The following is a 17,867-nucleotide window of genomic DNA, read 5'->3' as shown; positions in this document are numbered from 1 at the left end:
TTGTGAAGTTCAGGCCATGGCAAGATTTACACAGACATTGCCCATAACTACAGGCCACGGTAGACTTAGTGAACAAGATGAGAAGGAGACACTGATTGTTGGGGATTGCATCAGATGAGGTATGAAAACCTGAGAGCTTAAAGGTGAAAGATATGGTACAAAGCTGGTACAGGTTGTGGTATAAGGAACCATGGGGCAAATCTTACAGCAAGGATGGTCAAATTTTAATGAGCAATTGGGGAAGGAAATGGGTGCAGAAGAATTATAGCATCTGACTAGGATTTTGTAGAGAATGGGGATGATGAAAAGCTATTCTAGGTGTGACAGGCAAAATGTCAGACAGAATGGACCTCATTTCAGGGCATGATTTTAGAAAGCCATATCCTTGTCAAAGTACCTGATTAATACTTTTGAGGCCAGGATAGTCCTCAGTGACAAGAGGCGTACTCCTGAGGTGTGTTTGGAGTGATCAGCAGTACCAGGATTGGATGTGGTAGCCCGGGAAATTTGCTTTTGATCTAGGTTGGTGAGGTAATTACCTACAGTGAAGATTGAGATGGGAATAGTGGTGTACTGTTGTAAAGACCGCTCATTTGAACATATATGTTTTTCCTAAAACACCAAGGCTATATGTCAGGGAACATTTGGTGTGGAAAGGATGGGAACTGTCAGAATGCGAGTACATGAAAGAGAGTGGCATGGGATTCAGTATAAGACCATGTCAAATTTAACTGGATGAATGCATCTAGACACTCCAAAAATTGTAACAGGTCAGTCTCACCATGAGTCCATATGGCAAAGATGTCATCAATGTATCTAAACCAAACCAGGGGCTGAAGGTTCTCATGAAAAAGTTGGCATAGAAAGGAGCCATTTGTCTTCCCATGGCTGTGCCTCTGACCTATTTGTACATATCCCTTTAAAGGTAAAGTAATTTTTCATAAGTATAAGGTGAGCAGGAAGGACATCATAGGTTTGGAATCAGATGGGTGCTGGTTGAGGTAATGTTCAGCAACAGACAGAACTTGTACATGGGATTTGATGGTATGGATGGGAGTGTAATCAAATGGTGATGGGAAATGGTGTGTGATGGGAGTGGGACAGGTACAGATTTCAGACAATCTATGAAATGGTTGGTGTTGTTAATATACAAGTAGAGTCTTTGTATTATTGATTGCTAGTGTTGATCAAGCAAGACAGTTATATGTTCAGTGGTGGTTTTAAGTCAGTAATTATCAGTGATTAGGTTTGTGATGTTTATTCACCTGAAAGCTTAGCAACATTTTGTTTATGTGTCTATCAATGCTTCAACTATGTGGTCAGCATTATCTTTACTCCTTCCATCATTTACATTTAGCCAAGGGCTTTCAATAAGCATCTTTCCAGATACTTAAAAATTCAATAATTTTTTAAAAGATTTTTCATTTTATGATGTGGAAATTAGTGTGATATTAGTGTTTCAATCTGCTTACTCTACTGCACAAAGTTATATGCTGATGACAGTATCGCTCTCAACACTTCATTAGTTGATTACAAATGTAGTAATTAACACAACTATTGTGAAGTACTACTACCCTTTCACCAAAAAATGTGGGAGAATGGAACACATTGTCTTGTGTGTTTGTTCCAGTAGCACAGAATAGTTCACATCCAGATATTGGGTTCTTATTCAAATCATTACCTAATCTGTCCCATCAACACAACCTAGGTGCTAGTAAAAAGCATTAAGAAACACTCTTTAAAACCAACCAAAATAGGCAGTTGGCATATTAGAAAATAAAATCAAAGAAAGAGCAAGAAGCAATCAGTCTGATAACAGTAAAAAATTTGTGTGTTGTCTAATCTTTACCAAGAGAAGTCATCATATAACTGGAAGATAATGCTACAGTATTACTTCAGAGGAAATAACTGTGTGTGCAAGATTATTTATCTTTTTTTCTCCCCTCAATAAGCCTAAAGAATTGTATTTCTTGATAGTTACGAAGCTGTACTATTGCGATTTGTTAACTGTTACTATGTGTCATAATGAATCTTTCACTCTACTGCAGAATGTACAAGCTCTAACTTAATACTGATCAAGTATGTGGCACACATATGAGTAACAGTTAATATTGAATGTATACAAAGTCCTGCATAAATATTCACAGGGTTTTTTTTGTTTATGGGAGAATGTCACAAAAATACTGAAAAACCTCAACTGGCAGAAACCTGAAGATAGAAAGCAATGATTCCACCAAAGCCTACTTACAAAATTTTGAGAAAAATAAATAACCAAAACATCTAGAAATACACCACATCCCCCTATACATTGATCCTGCAGGGACTGTGTAGACAAGATCAGACCAACTGCAAGATGCACAGAGGCTTTTAAGCACACTTTCTTCCTGAACTCTGCACAAGACTGGAATGTAGTACAGTGGGAACTCATTCTGCTACACACTTCACTGTGTTTTGTATAGCATGGATGTAGATGCACACTAAAATGAGATATTCAGATATGTGATAACTCTGTCAATAATAGCATTACCTAATCAAGGCAATATTCTGAGTTTGTGACCAGATCTGACACCTGGTTTTATCAGCCAGGAAGTTTCACTTACTATGACCTCCTACAGAACATTTTTAATCGCCAGATGTACCATGTATGTAATAAGATATAGGACACATTGTATGTGCACAAACAACCAATAAAATAATATTTTAAAAAGTTAGTAATCTTTTAAGATCAGTACATTTCATTTCACTGATTACCAGCACACTTTGTATTCTTTTCATCAAGTCTAACATAGTACAACTTATTAAATTAAACATTAAAGTTCTTGGCTTTGTTTTCCAGAATTCTGTGGCCTATGCTTTTCTAACTATTTTCAGAACAGTTACTTACGCATAAATGGCAAGGAGGAACTTTCGCTGGTGCGTGCGTACACGTCCTGGGTTGACTCGTTTTACTAGCCTCGTGTGCTTGTAAATGAGCCACGTTTCTCTCAGCACATTTGCTGCTGCGTTTTTCAGCTGCAAAAGTAAAATGTGACAATAATAATGGAACAGTTTCCACCTAATATTCAATACAGATAAGAGCACAATAAACACATAACCCTTTGAAAGTCTCTATGACTCCTCCTCCCTCTTCCTCCATGTCACAGAGTGTGGTGCTGTCCTGTCAGTGAGTTTTATCTTCATTATATACATCTGCTAATACTTCTATTACCTTACATGGTGAGAAAAAATTAGGAGATCACTTTTAATGGGTAAATAATCATCATGGTGTGAAACTATGACAGAGATGAAATATGGGCAAAGGTAGTAAATAGGTAAGGTCACAACAGTATGATAATAGACTTTTAATAGGTTTTGTTGGATGTCACAACCAGGTTCAGTTACAGGAGTGAGATAAAAGTGACCCTTATCTTTAATGGGTTCTCACTCACTTTCCAGGGACAAAAAAAATCACACAAAAAATAACTACAAAAAATTTGTTTATAAAAAGCATAAGGTGCAGTTTGTTTGCAACCACTTTAACAAATAACTCTAAAGCTAGCAGTGACTGTTAACCCATAGTTGCAAAGTCTAGCAGCAAGACACATCTTCATCTATATGGCTCTGAAAGAATGTTAAACTTCAAAGAATGTCCACTTCATAGCACTCATAAAAGAGCCTAGTGGACGTTAATCTAGACCATATGGGGATGTCTAGATGCTAATTGCTTACATATATTGCCCTGAATTAAGTGAATAATTAAAAGCAGCAATATAAGAGGATTTTGTTGCTATTTCATCTGTGGTGAGCTACAAATTAATTTTAAAAAATCCATGTATGACTTCAAACTGTAGGACAGCAATAGCCACTTCTTAACTGATGTTAGGTATAAAAATTACTTTTGCATATAAACAATATTTTGTGTTTCTTGCTTTATTTGGTTTACCCTTCAAAAATCAATAATTTGATGTTCATAAATGGCATAGGGATCAGCTCAGCACGTGAAATTATGGGAAAGCTATTTAGTTGTCTACAGTCACATCAATAAGACTGAAAGCTTCTTTGAAGTAGGTTCACAGCAGATGAGAGCAGCAGAACTGGTCCTCCGAAGAATAGGGGATTGGGCTATAAATGGATTGCCCATACCCGGAGAAAGTCTTATTATGAAAGCTCAATGGAATACAGCCAGACAGACCCTAAGGAAAAAGTAACAAGGAATATGACATTTAGATCATGGAATGTATGGACATTACATAGAATTGGAGCCCTTGGAAGCCTGACTGGACTAGTGAAAACACACATGGTGGACATCGTGGCCTTGCAAGAGATAAGATGGAATGGACAGAGTACCATCCAGAACCAGCAGTGTGCTATGTACTACATTGGTCAGAATAGTGAACACACATTTTGGTGAGATTTATAGTCAATCAAAGCACTGAACAACTACTGATAGGATTTAAAGTAATTAAAGTAAGTCCAAGGATATATTGTATGCAAATAAAGGGGAAATTCTTTAACTACAGTCTCCTAAATGCACATGCCCCTAGTGTGGAGAAGACAGCAGCAGAGGAGACTTTTTGTGAGGAACTGGAGCAAGCTTATCGACAGTGTCGAATAAATTATATAAAAATGGTGGTAGGAGATATGTATACCAAGATGAGGCAGAAATGGGTCTTGTCCCCCACCACTGGTAAATACAGCCTCCATAAAGAGGGTAATAACAATTGAATCCACCTCATAAATTTTGCAGCAGCACTTAACATGACAATTTCTAGCACATGATTTCAGCATAAGAATACACGCACAATTGTCATCAGACAAAAATACTAAAAACCAAACTGATCATTTATTAATAGATTCCAGGCATGGATCTGATGTGAGGTGCTAATATAAACTCTGATCATTACCTCCTCATAGTAAAAATTAGAGGGAGAATTTCAAAAGCACATAAAGTTAAAGGAGAAAGACAAAATAAGTATATCATCTAAAAAATTAAGGACCAGTGGAAGGATGAACACCTAGCTATTAATTTAGAAAATAAATTCACAGGAATCCTGCAGAACTATACTTACAACGTAAATGAACAGTGGACTAAAATCAGAAATGAAGTACAGGCTGCTGAAGAGGAAGGGATTGGTATGAGACAATAGACCAGAAGGAATTAATTGTATGATGAGCATGAGGAGGCAAAAAGTACGAAGAACGAAGCATGTAAAGAGATGCAGTCCAGAAAAACAAGAATGATAGGGGATGACTATGAGAAAAGAGCTGTGTAGGTAAGTGGATTCTGAAAGGAAATAAGATAAACTTTTTTGAAAGATAGTTGTGAGAGACTGAATCACTGAATAATGCTAGTGGAAGCATGAAATTTCCCAGAAATGTCAATGGCCTTACAAAAGAATCTCAACAAAAAACTATACAATGCAGAGGAAAAATGGTGAACAAATAGCATCACAGAAGAAAGAGTGTTACATCTTTGGGCAGGGTACTTCAAGGAATTATTATACTCGGAGAATGCCGAAGCATGGGAACTAACTGGAAACCAACACGTGAAAGAGAAGGACAATGGGATGCTCTCAATGTAAGACATTTGGATAACAATAAAGAAACTAGCCAACGATGTCACCTGGCAATGACAACCTTTCAGCTGAACTTATTACGTGCGGTGGAGAACATCTAGTTAGATCCATGTATGCCATTATCTCAGATATATGGCCACAAAAGGTTAACCCAGATGATTGGAATATTGGCATAATATGTACTATACATAAGAAAGGGGGCATCATGGAGTTACATTACTGAACACCACATATAAAATATTCTCCTCCCTGCTTTGTTCCCTTGTAAACCCTTTGCAGAAAAAGCAATTGAGAGATATCAGGCAGGCTTTAGATCTGGTAACTCAACTATTGATCAAATATCCACACTGTGGCAGATACTGGAAAAAGCAAGGGAATACATTATACAAACACATTATATATGAAACTTCCTGGCAGATTAAAACCGTGTGCCAGACTGAGACTCGAACTCAGGACCTTTGCCTTTCACGGGCAAGTGCTCTACCAAGAATTATATATTTGTTGCTTTTAAAGCAGCATATGATGCCATAAAAAGAAGTAAGTTTATTGAAGACATGAAGAACTGGACATACCATAAAATTTAATACATGTCACAAGTTTAAGCTAACTGTGGACTGAGGCAAGAGGATGTATTCTGGTGTATGCTTTTTAACATTGTGCTGGAGAAGGTAATAAGAACAGCTCAAATCAACACAAGTCATAATATAAAACAGAATGGTGCTGCTTCTGGCCTATGCAGATGATATGGATCTTATTGCAAGAACATAACCAGCTGCTAAAGAAACATATAGCGCATTAGTGGCAGTAGCAATAGAAATGGGACTGGAAGTGAACATCATAAGTCCAGAAATCTGTCCAAAAGAACAAAATATCAACTGTATAAAACTTAAATACACCCAGTACTGACACATGACTCAGAAACTTGGACACTGTCACAACAGTGTGAAGAGCAAATACGAAGTATTGAACAGAAGGTATTGTGCAAAATCTATGAGGCTTCTAATGAAGATGGAGCATGGTGTTGACAATATTATTTTGAACTGCACAGATTACATAAAGACCTTGAAATCATAAAGTTCGTTAAAAGAAACCCCCTGTAATGGGCCACAAATGGTTTTCGCGTGGAACTTGAGAACCTAACAATAATAGCTCTACTGAAAATGCCAGTGGGACAAAGAAGCAGGAGAAGACCAAGACTTCGATACTTGGATGGCATACAAGAAGATTTAAAAGTTTTTGGTGTCAGAGGATGGAGGCGCAAGATGTTAGACAGAGATGAATGGAATTATGTCCTAGAGCAGGCTAAGGACCAACAAGAACTGCAGGGCCAAAAACGATAACTTTCATTATCAAGGACAGAAAAGTCAAACAGAAAAGAACTAATAAAATTGTTCATAAAAACATAAGGTACAGCTGTTTGCAATAACTTTAGGAAATCATTGTAATGCTAGCTGTTATCGATAACCCTTAGCTGCAATGTTAGCAGCAAGACACATCTTCATCTATGTGGCTCTGTAAGAATGTTAAACTTCAAAGAATTTCCACTGCATAGCTCTCATACAACAGTCTAGTGGACTTCAATCAAGATTGTATGGAGGTGTCCAGATGCTGAATGTCTATACACACATCCCTGGAATAAGTGAGAAATTAAAAGAAGCAGTATGAGAAGATTTTGTTGCTATTACATCTGTGGTGAGCTACAAAATCATAAAAAAATGTCCATGTATGACTTCAAATTGTAGGGACAGTAACAGCTACTTCTTAAATATCATATATAAAAATTACAGAAAGAAAGTTGTATCATACATGATACGTTGTACATGAAGGATATTTTATGCCCCTTGCTTTATTTGGTTTCTCCTTCAAAGATCTATAACTTGAGGGTTGTAAACAGCATAGGAATGAGCTCAGCACATGAAATTATAGAAAAGCTATATAACTGTCTACAGTCACATCAACAAGACAAAGCTTTTTTGAGCTAGAGAACAAGTTTGAATGTGCCCATACACACATGTAGAGCTATATTGTGTTGGTTGAGTACACTGTGCTGGGTTGCAGTTTTCTGTGGTTTGAATAGGATCAGTGTTGTGTTGGATGGACTGGGCAAGGGGAGAAAGGAGGCAGGGAGTGGGAGCAGGGGTTGGTGAGGGTGGCTGATGCCTAGGAGCGAGACAGCACGTGTGTGGAATGGGAATGCAACATGGGCACAGGTACCGACATGGGCAAGTTTGTGCAGCACTCAATAATGATAATGTGGAATACTGGACTGGAAGGGGGATGACACAACAGATAAAGGAGTGCAGTGTGAGTGAATATGGGTTCTGAGGCAGAGTAGAGGTGGGTGAGGGGTGGGGGCTAGCAAATATTGATGCCAGGAGCATTACAGAAACAGAAGATGAGTTTTAAATCCAACTACCCTCTATGTAATTCAGAGAAGCTGGTTTTAGGGATGGAAGCACCCCTCAGACACTGGCTGGTCAACTCTGCTCTTGGCCACAGCTTGCAGTAGCCTTTCACTCAGTTGAACAGCTGACAGATGATCATGTCCACATAAAATGCTCTGCAGAAATAAAAACAGAGCTGACATGACTGTTTCCAAAGATGGCTTTGCCTCTGATGTGACAGGATAATCCTATTGTGGGACTTGAGTAGGGTGTGCTGCGAGGTGGGTGTATTGGACAGGTTTTGGACTGGGTCTTTGACAGGGATTCATGTAGATCGTTGACCCTAGTCAAGCTGCAGGAGAGAGAGAGAGATAGATAGATAGATAGATAGAGAGAGAGAGAGAGAGAGAGAGAGAGAGAGAGAGAGAGAGAGAGAGAGAGATTGGTTTTAGCTACATTTGAAAGTTTTGTCTGTAATCAAAGAATGTTAATGTAGAAAATTGTGCTTAATCATTTCATGTCAAATGATACCAAAATATTTCATGAAATGAAGATAAAATATACAAAGAAAAAGTATCAAGTGATCAAGTGATAGCTGAGTGAAAATAGATTTTTGGAAAATGCTTAGATCTGAATTCCTACTACACTGGAAATGAATAAAACTTTTTTTCTTTCAACCATCTTGAATTTTTTTTAAAGCCACTGACTAATGCAAAGAATGGAGTGAACATGATAAGAAATGGAACTTTACTAAATGATGATTTCTAAGTTCAACAAACAGTTTCAGACACTTGTCAACAGTAGCTTTTAACTTTGGATTCATACTTACCCTTTTTGTCAGTTGCGTGTCCATCATAAAATTATGGACGTGCTTTTCTGCCCTAGTTAATTCCAGTTTCCTGGACACCACTGCCACAAGAAGCGCAGTGCAGCCTGCTCCCTAGAACAAAGTTAATTGTGTAACTACAACAAATCTTTCCTCCACAGAAGCTGTAATTTGTTTGGATGATAATGACAAACTCTGACAAAAATAAATGCAACATTTTTCCATAGTGGTATGAACATAAAAAAAATATGATGAAAAGTAACTGTAAAGTCTATTAATCACTTTTGTTCCATATTCTTTATTAGTTTTGTGATACAGAGTTATATGGCTAAATAGCATATGACATTTTGCTCAAACAACACTCACAAAAATTGGGAACAACTAAAATGTGATTCATAAGAAAAGTAGTACTATGTAGTAACCAAAATTATAATAAGAAAATCTTGTGAACGTGTAGCAGCTGTTTCTTGATCTAAGTGTTTAGGCTTCTGTGAAATAAAATAAAAGCTATGAAAGAATGGCCAATATTGTGACTGACTTGCACCACTTCATTTCAGGCTACAGAAGTGCTTAGCACTTTCACCACCCCAAAGCGGAATTAGTGAAGGGAGAGAATATGAATCACAATGCAAAGTCACAAGCAATGCAAGATATAAAGGAGTCAAAACTGCAATGATATGAAACTAACAGATTTCTATCAAAAGTAACAATACGAGAGAAGGAAAGTTGCTTCTCACCCTATAGCGGAGATGCTGAGCCGTGATAGGCACAATAAAGAGATTCACACAATCATAGCTTTCGGCCATGAAGGCCTTTGTCAGCAGTAGACACATGCACATACACACTTGTGCAAGCCCAACTTGCACACACATCTGCAGTCTCAGAGAGCTGAAACTACACTGCCAAGCTCTCTGAGACTGCAGCTGTGTGTGCAAGTTGTGCTTGCGTGTGTGTGTGTGTGTGTGTGTGTGTGTGTGTGTGTGTGTGTGTCTGTGTGTATACTGCTGACAAATGCCTTAATGGCTGAAAGCTATGATTGTGCGAATCTTTTTATTGTGGCTATCGCGACTCAGCATCTCCACTATATGGCGAGTAGCAGCTTTCCTTCTCTCGTATTGTTACATTCCATCCTGGATTTTCCATTGTTAGATTTCTATCAAAAGGAGCTTTTAATTTCCAAAATTATGAACTATTGATAGAAATAAGCGATTCTAAATTTTGATTAATACTGGCAAATTTTAGTTAGTAATAGGTCAAAGACAAGATATAAAAAGGAAGTAAATGGAATAAACAGTATATGTAAGATAAAACTGGCAGATAAAGAAAGAAAAGAATGAAATCAAAGTGTGTAATGTGTGTGAGAAATATATATCTGGAAGGGGGAGATGGGGGAGGCATGTGAGAAAAGAATGCATTGGATGATAAACAAGAGACAGCAATTTATACACAGATTTCCCAGAAATTTTGTGAGATGGGTCACATCATAAAGACTGAAAATTGCACAATAATCCATGGCCACAAACATTGTCTAATGCTTCTAGGTGGTGCTCTATGTGAGTGTATTAGAAGGGATTGCTACTATGTGGTGCTGTACATGAGAGCCAAAGTATGAGGAGCATGGAACAGTATATGAACAGTGAGCTTGCAGACATGTACTACATGTATGGAATAGCTGTGTACAATGGATGAAATGCTGAATGCTTTTATTGAGAACACTTCCAAGCAGACATCACAGTTTCTTTGTGTGTCTGCATCAAAATTTGTATTAGTATGTGTCATTAAGAAGTGGCAGGGCTATTGAGGGCAGGCCACAATTAGGGCATGGAGTTGTTATGGAAGAAAGTGTGTTGGATTCCATAGAGGCTAATCCAAGCACCGGCAAATGTACCATTGCCTCAGACTTAAGTCTGTTTCATTGCAGTGTCCAGCATGTTTTGAACACTTAGTCCTTACACTCCTTTCATTGCACCCAAGTGACCATCTGCTCATGTGAGTTTCACACAGTGGTTTCTGCAACAAAGTGGCCAAGAAGCACATTTATTAGCTTATGTGTTGTTAACTGATATGGCCACATACACTAGGGGTGACATATTCAATAGCTAAAATGAGCGTTTGTGGGCACCAAAAAACTGCCACATTGTTTGGCGCCATGTGGCACAACAATGCTTCTCAGTTAGTGTAAGTGCGAGTTTGGTTAGCGAATGCTTAGTTGGGCTGTACCTTTTACGATCTTGCTTGACCACTGTGGATTATCAGTTTTCTGGAACAAGTTCTACCCAGCTTGCTTGGAGATGTTCCAGCAAATACGAGACAGAGCTTGTGGTTCCAACATGATGGGGTACCTGCTCATTTTGGTTTGGCTTTTCATGAACAGGTTTTTCCTGCATTGATTGGGTGTGGTGGTCTGGTTCTCCTGCCCCTATGCTCAGTGGATTTATTGAGCCTTGATTTCTTTCTGTTGGGAGCCATGAAACACCTTATGTATCACAATCCTGTGGAGCCTGAAATGCATCTTGTCACAAGTATCATTTGCACAGCAGCTAAAACCAAAGAAACTCCCGGTGTGTTTGAGTTTGTCAGGCAGCCAACACTCTATCTGTGTCAGTCATGCGTGTTGTCTGATAGCGCAGACTTTCAGCATCTGTTATAACATTAGAGCTGTATTCATGTTGTATGACATGTGTACTAATTATACTCAATAAATGTTTCAAATGAATCACTCTCTTGTTTCCTTTCTGATCTTTGAATTCTGCTACAACTTACTCCTGGTATTTGCAGCCTTGGATTGCTATGAAATTCTTAATCCTTACGATGTGATCCACCTCCCTTACAAGTCTGTGGCAACATTTCTGGGACCCCTGTATAAGGATTATGTAGGCCAATTATGGACTGAAAACATACTTTGCTTCTCTAGACCTTGAAGACGCTACTATAGAAAAAGATATTAATAACTTTGGTAGCAAAATGACTACATAGGTCTTTACAATTGAGTTTCACAATCTGTTCAGAAGATGATGGTTGATATTGCTCACATACACTACTTGCCTATGATCGTTACTCTCACTGACAGATTGGTAGAAGCCATATCAATATTGGCTGCTGAACAGAACTTACCTACAAAAGAGCATATAATATGCATTTAGAGTGCCCATACAATAGTTTATGTAAGGGGGGATAGGGGGGGGGGGGGGAGGTGGCAGGCTGCTAAGTGCAAGCCCTAAGGGTATGGAGAATTTTTAATATTTTTGAAGATAAATGGTGACTTGTAATTAGTGATTAAAAAAGTTCCAGTTCTGATCCTGTTAAAAACCTGCCCAATACTGACTTAAAATAAAAACATCTGACTACACTTTATTATTTTTTTCCTTTCCCTCAAAGCTGTGAGGGAGGGGGGCAGCTCCGCTCCTACCCATTGCCCCAAGTGCACGTGCAATTGATATGAATCCTATCACAGTAGGATCCTCATTTTATCATATACATATTACAGAGTTTGAGGCTTAAATAGATGATGAAATTTTTGTAGGGTGGGTGCTCACATTGGTGTCAGCAGGTGCACAAAAGTCACAGAGCCTGAAAGTTATGTTACAGAGTTAGATGAATGAAAGAAACCTAGTTTTAGTTATTTGGGGGTATTTTAGGAATAGTGGGTCGAATCTGATCATTTGAATTAATACACTCACTGGTACAGAATAGAAGCTGATTAAGAAGCCGTGTTATAAGGGGAATATCTAATCAGTGTTTGAGTATTACATTAATGAAGTTGTAGTCATCAATTGTAGCTTGAAAGATGTCTGAATATCTGCAGAATGTGCACAAAAGTCACAGAGCCTGAAAGTTATGTTACAGAGTTAGATGAATGAAAGAAACCTAGTTTCAGTTATTTGGGGGTATTTTAGGAATAGTGGGTCGAATCTGATCATTTGAATTAATACACTCACTGGTACAGAATAGAAGCTGATTAAGAAGCCGTGTTATAAGGGGAATATTTAATCAGTGTTTGAGTATTACATTAATGAAGCTGTAGTCATCAATTGTAGCTTGAAAGATGTCTGAATATCTGCAGAATGTAAAATGATTTGAGATTTGCAGCAACGCGGATGAATTGCTTCTTTTATCAATCTGCTATAAAATACTTGGCTGCAAGGAAGTAAACTGAAGTAGGGAAGTTATCCACCTGGAGTAGGTGGTGGTGGGAGGATGTATGGGACAGGTCTTGCGTCTAGGTCTATTACAGGAATATGAGTCATGAGGAAAGGCACTGGGAGAAGGAGTTGTGTAGGGATATATGAGGATATTGTGTAGATTCAGTGGGCAATGGAATACCACTAAGGGAGGGGTGGGAAGGATAGTGGTTATGACATTCCTTATTTCAGGGCATGATGAGAGAATGGTGGCAAATGTGATTCTGTTGCTCCAGTCCTGGATGGTACTGAGTCATGAGGAGAATGATCCTCTGTGGCCAGACGGTGGGACTTTGGGAGGTGATGGATGACTGGAGAGATAAGGCAATGGGTGACTGGAGAGATAAGGCATGGGAGATCTGCTTTTGTACAAGGTTTGGAGGGTAATTATGGTCTGTAGAGGACTCAGTGAGACCCTCGGTGTGTTTTGAGAGGGACTGCTCGTCACTACGGATGTGATGGCCGTAGATGGCTAGGTTGTATGGAAGGTAAGGAATGGGTGGTAACTGTCAAAGTGGAGGTATTTCTGGTGTTTGGTAGGTTTTATATGGATAGAGGTACTGGCGTAGCCATCTTTAAGGTGGGGCTTGTGAGGTAACGGGCGAGTTGTGGTGCCCTGGAAATATTCTAAGTTCGGAGTTGGCATGGCCGGACGGGGGCCTCTCAGCAGGCCACAGCCCGGCAGCAACCACGTGGTGCCAAACTTTAGCTGAGCATGAGGGGTAGACCCAGTGTGTGGTCCAGCTGCGTGGCTGGGAATTCCATGGTGACGATGTGTCGATGAAGGAAACATGCCGAGTGTGCCAAAGATGGCGGACTTTGTGAAACTATCATGGCAGGCATTTCACAGTTCATATAAAAATTAATAGTAGCCAGATGAATCATGAGACCTCAAAAAGAAACCTGTACATTACCATTATTTGCATGATGATTCTGATGGCATAACCAGACCTTCAGTATCTTCATTAGTTAAAAATTTAGCATCTGACTATAAGTTACACAAGTAACACCCAGCAATGAATTTCCAAAATCTAAATGGTCCACCTGATTTTGTCGTTTGACATGTATTTAGAAAGCTATTAGTGTAAACCTAAATTCGTAAAAGTTACAGACATGTAACTTGAATAGTACATGAGTTATTGGTGGTCAAAGTGGCCGATTACTATCGATTGCATCAGACCATAAGTACTCCACAGTGACATGAAAAAATGGTAGCATCATACTTATAAATATATGATATAAACTATGCATGAAGAAATTGGTTAAATATTTAATGTGTTTTAGAAAGCACGGAGACATTAGGCTACTGGCCTACCTTCAGTTCTATTCCTTGCAAGTTATTTAAATGTAAATCCAGCATTTGAAAAGTGTTTCAAAATGTTTGTGAGTGTGTGTTGGCTTGGAGACATGATGGGAGTGCTATCACCAACTACAGTGCTCGTTACTGAGGGAGGCAACTACTGAAGTGAATGGAGAGGCAGTTCTGAACAGTGTTGTGCAACGGACAGTCACCCACGACACGAAGTGCTGGACGCAACAGCGCAATGGTCATATGGTTGCAGGAAAGACTTGGAGAGTGTGGAGCAGTTTGCACGTGATCAGGGTAGATAGAAATTCTTTTGAGTGCCGACTTGTGAATGTGTGAGATTTCTGTGGTTTCTACAGTGAAGATGTAATATGCATTTAGAAGTGAATATCTCATGAGCTATGTTGTTGTTCATGACTAATTATGAGCAGTAGGAATCTATTGTTTCCATACTCATCAATTAAAGTCATTAAGATAGTACCTGCAGATTTTATTTAATTGCAATCTTTCATTTATAAATGTCTGTATTACATTCAAAATGTGCAATTGCTGAGTGACAGGAACCTTTGACCATTTGATTCATATGTATATTCATATTGTGTACTGTAGACTCAGCAGTATTTGGCTTGTAATGCAGCAACTACATATCCCAGCCCCTAGTCAACAAAACCAGCCAAAACTTTTAATATTTCAACTCTGAGTCTGAGGGAATGTAGTTGAGGGACACCACACCACCACCTCACATCCTTTCATTATTATTTTGAAAGCCTGCAATTGGGGGCTCGTCCGAGATTTGTGCCCTGTAAAGTGGTAATTCCTTTGCTCTCTGTTATTCAGCATACTATGTGAAGCGTAAAAACCTTTGCAAAACCAGAAGAGATTTCTGTAGAGTGAACCTCTCACAAAACACGGTGTGATATCGGTTAGATTTGTGAAGATAGTGAAACTATACAGTAATTTTCACAATTAACACATGCTATCGGTAGAGGTCCTAATTTATCATGTTAAAGGCAGTTTGTGTGGGGGCACAGAGTCTAAATAAGTTGAGTACAGGGAACAGTAGTGGTTAGCAGTAGTGGTTAGATGATTGGAACACACAGTAACCGGTGGCAGCTACAGCTACATCATTTATCTAGTGGTGGACACAGATCAACAGCTGTACGCCAGCAGCTTCTTTGAGTACTCCAGGGCAGTCTTCAATGTCAACTTACACTACAACCAACAGCATCACCATGGCATAGGGAACCATTTCAGATCAGATAAGTACATGAGCAAATAATGAAATAGTGGTTTACTCTGAAGTTCAAGCTCCACTTATAGATCTCTCGAATGTAAAACAACCTAGTCTGTGTAATTCTCAAAACAGAAGTGAGCCAGTTAGCCCAAAATCATAGCATGAAACTGTAACTAGTAGGAATTCAGGCAAGGGGGAATGAATGTGGTGGAGATATGATATCTCAGCAAATGCAAGGGGAAGTTGAAGAAATTATGGGTAACCTTGAAAAAGCAATTGATGATAAAATAAAATGTGCCCGAGTGGATATGGGGAAAATTACAGACTAAGTTGTAATAGTAAAATCTAAAATCGAATCAGTGGATGAAGATCTTGGGGAAAATATGGATAAGATACAGACAGGGCTTGGGAGCAAGGTAAGCGACTGTATAAAAGTGCAAGATGCTCATAAAAGTGATTTAAGTTTAGCAATTAGTGACATTGCCAATCATGTAGGTGAGGGGGAGAAGAGAAGTGGGCAAAATTAAAGATAAAATAGAGTCCAGAATCAGTAGTGAAAATGAATTTAAAAAACAAACACAACAGATAAAAAGTGATTTGAATTCGTTAGCATCCCAACAGGTCATGCCAGTTATAAGTATCCCTTGGGCAAATACCAGGTCTGTCAAATGTTACACAAATGATGGAAGATATCACCCAGTAAATTTCTTGACTGCATGTAGAGATGCTTTTGTTCACGACATGTCAAATGCAGCAAAAATAAAATACATTAAACAGCATTTGGAGGGAGACCCACAGTCTTGGGCAAATGTAAATATAGTTCATGCAAATTTTACGAAGAGTTCAAAAAATGTTTTTTGAATAAATTATGGAGTGAGGCAAAACAAATCCAAAATGAATTCTTAAATTGGCTGAGTTACATGTATGGTAATGGGATGATGAGAGATTTTTGCTTGCATGAACTTGGCAAACTTATGTGAGTGGAAAATCCATTGAGGGTTTTAACAGAAACCACCACGTTAAAAAGGCAATTACTCGAAGATTGGGATCTTGTCGATAGTCCATGTGATTCCATGGACAATTTTCTAGAATTTGTAGAAAAATTAGTGAGGGATTTGAAGTTCAAACGTCAGAGCAAACCGGGTGGTAGTTATCAAAATGGGAATCCAAATAATCACCACCAAAATAATCATGAGAGAAAGCAAAGGAATTCTCAAGGAGATAGTAGGTGGAATGAGCAGAATGGTTGGAAAATGAACAGGAGTGATAACTCCCATGAATGGGATCAAAGTAAAGAACGCAGATTTGACAGGGGAAACTCATGCGAAGTGCACTCGCATAACAACCAATCAGGAAACTGACGTTTACCACATCTCAGGACTGAGGATGGCGATCTGAACTGGCAATGAAAAGGACTGGAGATAATGGTAATGGTAGAAATGATGATAGGTTTGGAGAAATGCAAGAAATATGTAATATGGAGTATGTTAAAGAGGAAGGCTATATAGGTGGCTCTTTCAATAAAAGCAGGTGCAAATGGCGGAAGCAGAGATTTGTGAGAGATTTAAGTAAAAGCAATGGGAATAAATTTGCGGGGAATGATGTAAGTTATGGATGTGTAAGGAATGAGTGTGTGAATGGTGATGAATGGGAAAGATTCGATGATTCAAAAAGAAGTTAAAAAGGGGATGAATTTTGTGAAAGCAAATCGTGTGGAGAGTTCTGAAGAGGTATCAGCAAACAGTATCAATTGCAGTAAGGAAGGTGTTGTAGTAGCAAGTTTTTGTGAACTGGCGAAAAGTGTCGATGTTAGTGAAGGCGGCTTAGCAATGGTATTGCCAGCAGTTGAAATTAAAAATGCATCAGTGGAGGTAGATGATTTCTGCTTAAAGGAACAGAGTAATGGTAATTTATGTAATGATGTAAAAGCTACTGGCATTGATACTTCGGAGGAAGAAATTTACATGTTTCTAGTCACGAATGAAGGTGAAACAAAATGTATTGATGAATGTGTAGATCTAAAATGTTTGTCGCAGTATGAATGTGAGAATGTATGTAAAGTAGGATCTGGGGTTAATGTGTGTAGAAATGGCAGTGCGTGTTGATTTTTGTCCAATCACAGCGGAATGTAGTAAGTCAGGAAGTTTCAAAATTGTATGACAAGGTAGCAGCAATCTGTGTAATATAGTGGCAGAGGACAAAGTTGTGTATGATTCAAGTAAAGTTAACTTGTCGACAGCGGAAAGTAAGGTTTCTGATGTGAATTTATGTTGTGATTTAAATGGTGTATCAACAGATAAGGTTGCCGAGATGAATATTTATGGTGCTGATGGCTTAGGCATCGATGTTTTATTTCAGGAAGATAAAGTGTTAACAGTGAA

General features: G+C 38.6%; 1 protein-coding gene across 1 annotated transcript in view; it reads right to left on the bottom strand.

Moving 5' to 3' along the window:
- The window catches only part of LOC126281356 (small conductance calcium-activated potassium channel protein), a 1,755,063-nt gene that overhangs the window by 44,230 nt on the left and 1,692,966 nt on the right, over window positions 1-17,867 (bottom strand). Inside the window, exons 8-9 of the mRNA XM_049980265.1 lie at window positions 8,769-8,879; window positions 2,885-3,012 (exon numbers count right to left, since the gene is read on the bottom strand). Of these exons, the coding sequence (XP_049836222.1) occupies window positions 2,885-3,012; window positions 8,769-8,879 (239 nt within the window). The remainder of the gene's footprint in view (window positions 1-2,884; window positions 3,013-8,768; window positions 8,880-17,867) is intronic.

Source organism: Schistocerca gregaria, chromosome 7 (assembly GCF_023897955.1).
Source record: "Schistocerca gregaria isolate iqSchGreg1 chromosome 7, iqSchGreg1.2, whole genome shotgun sequence".
In the NCBI taxonomy this organism is placed as follows: domain Eukaryota; kingdom Metazoa; phylum Arthropoda; class Insecta; order Orthoptera; family Acrididae; genus Schistocerca; species Schistocerca gregaria.
This window is presented reverse-complemented; position numbering and strand designations above follow the sequence as displayed.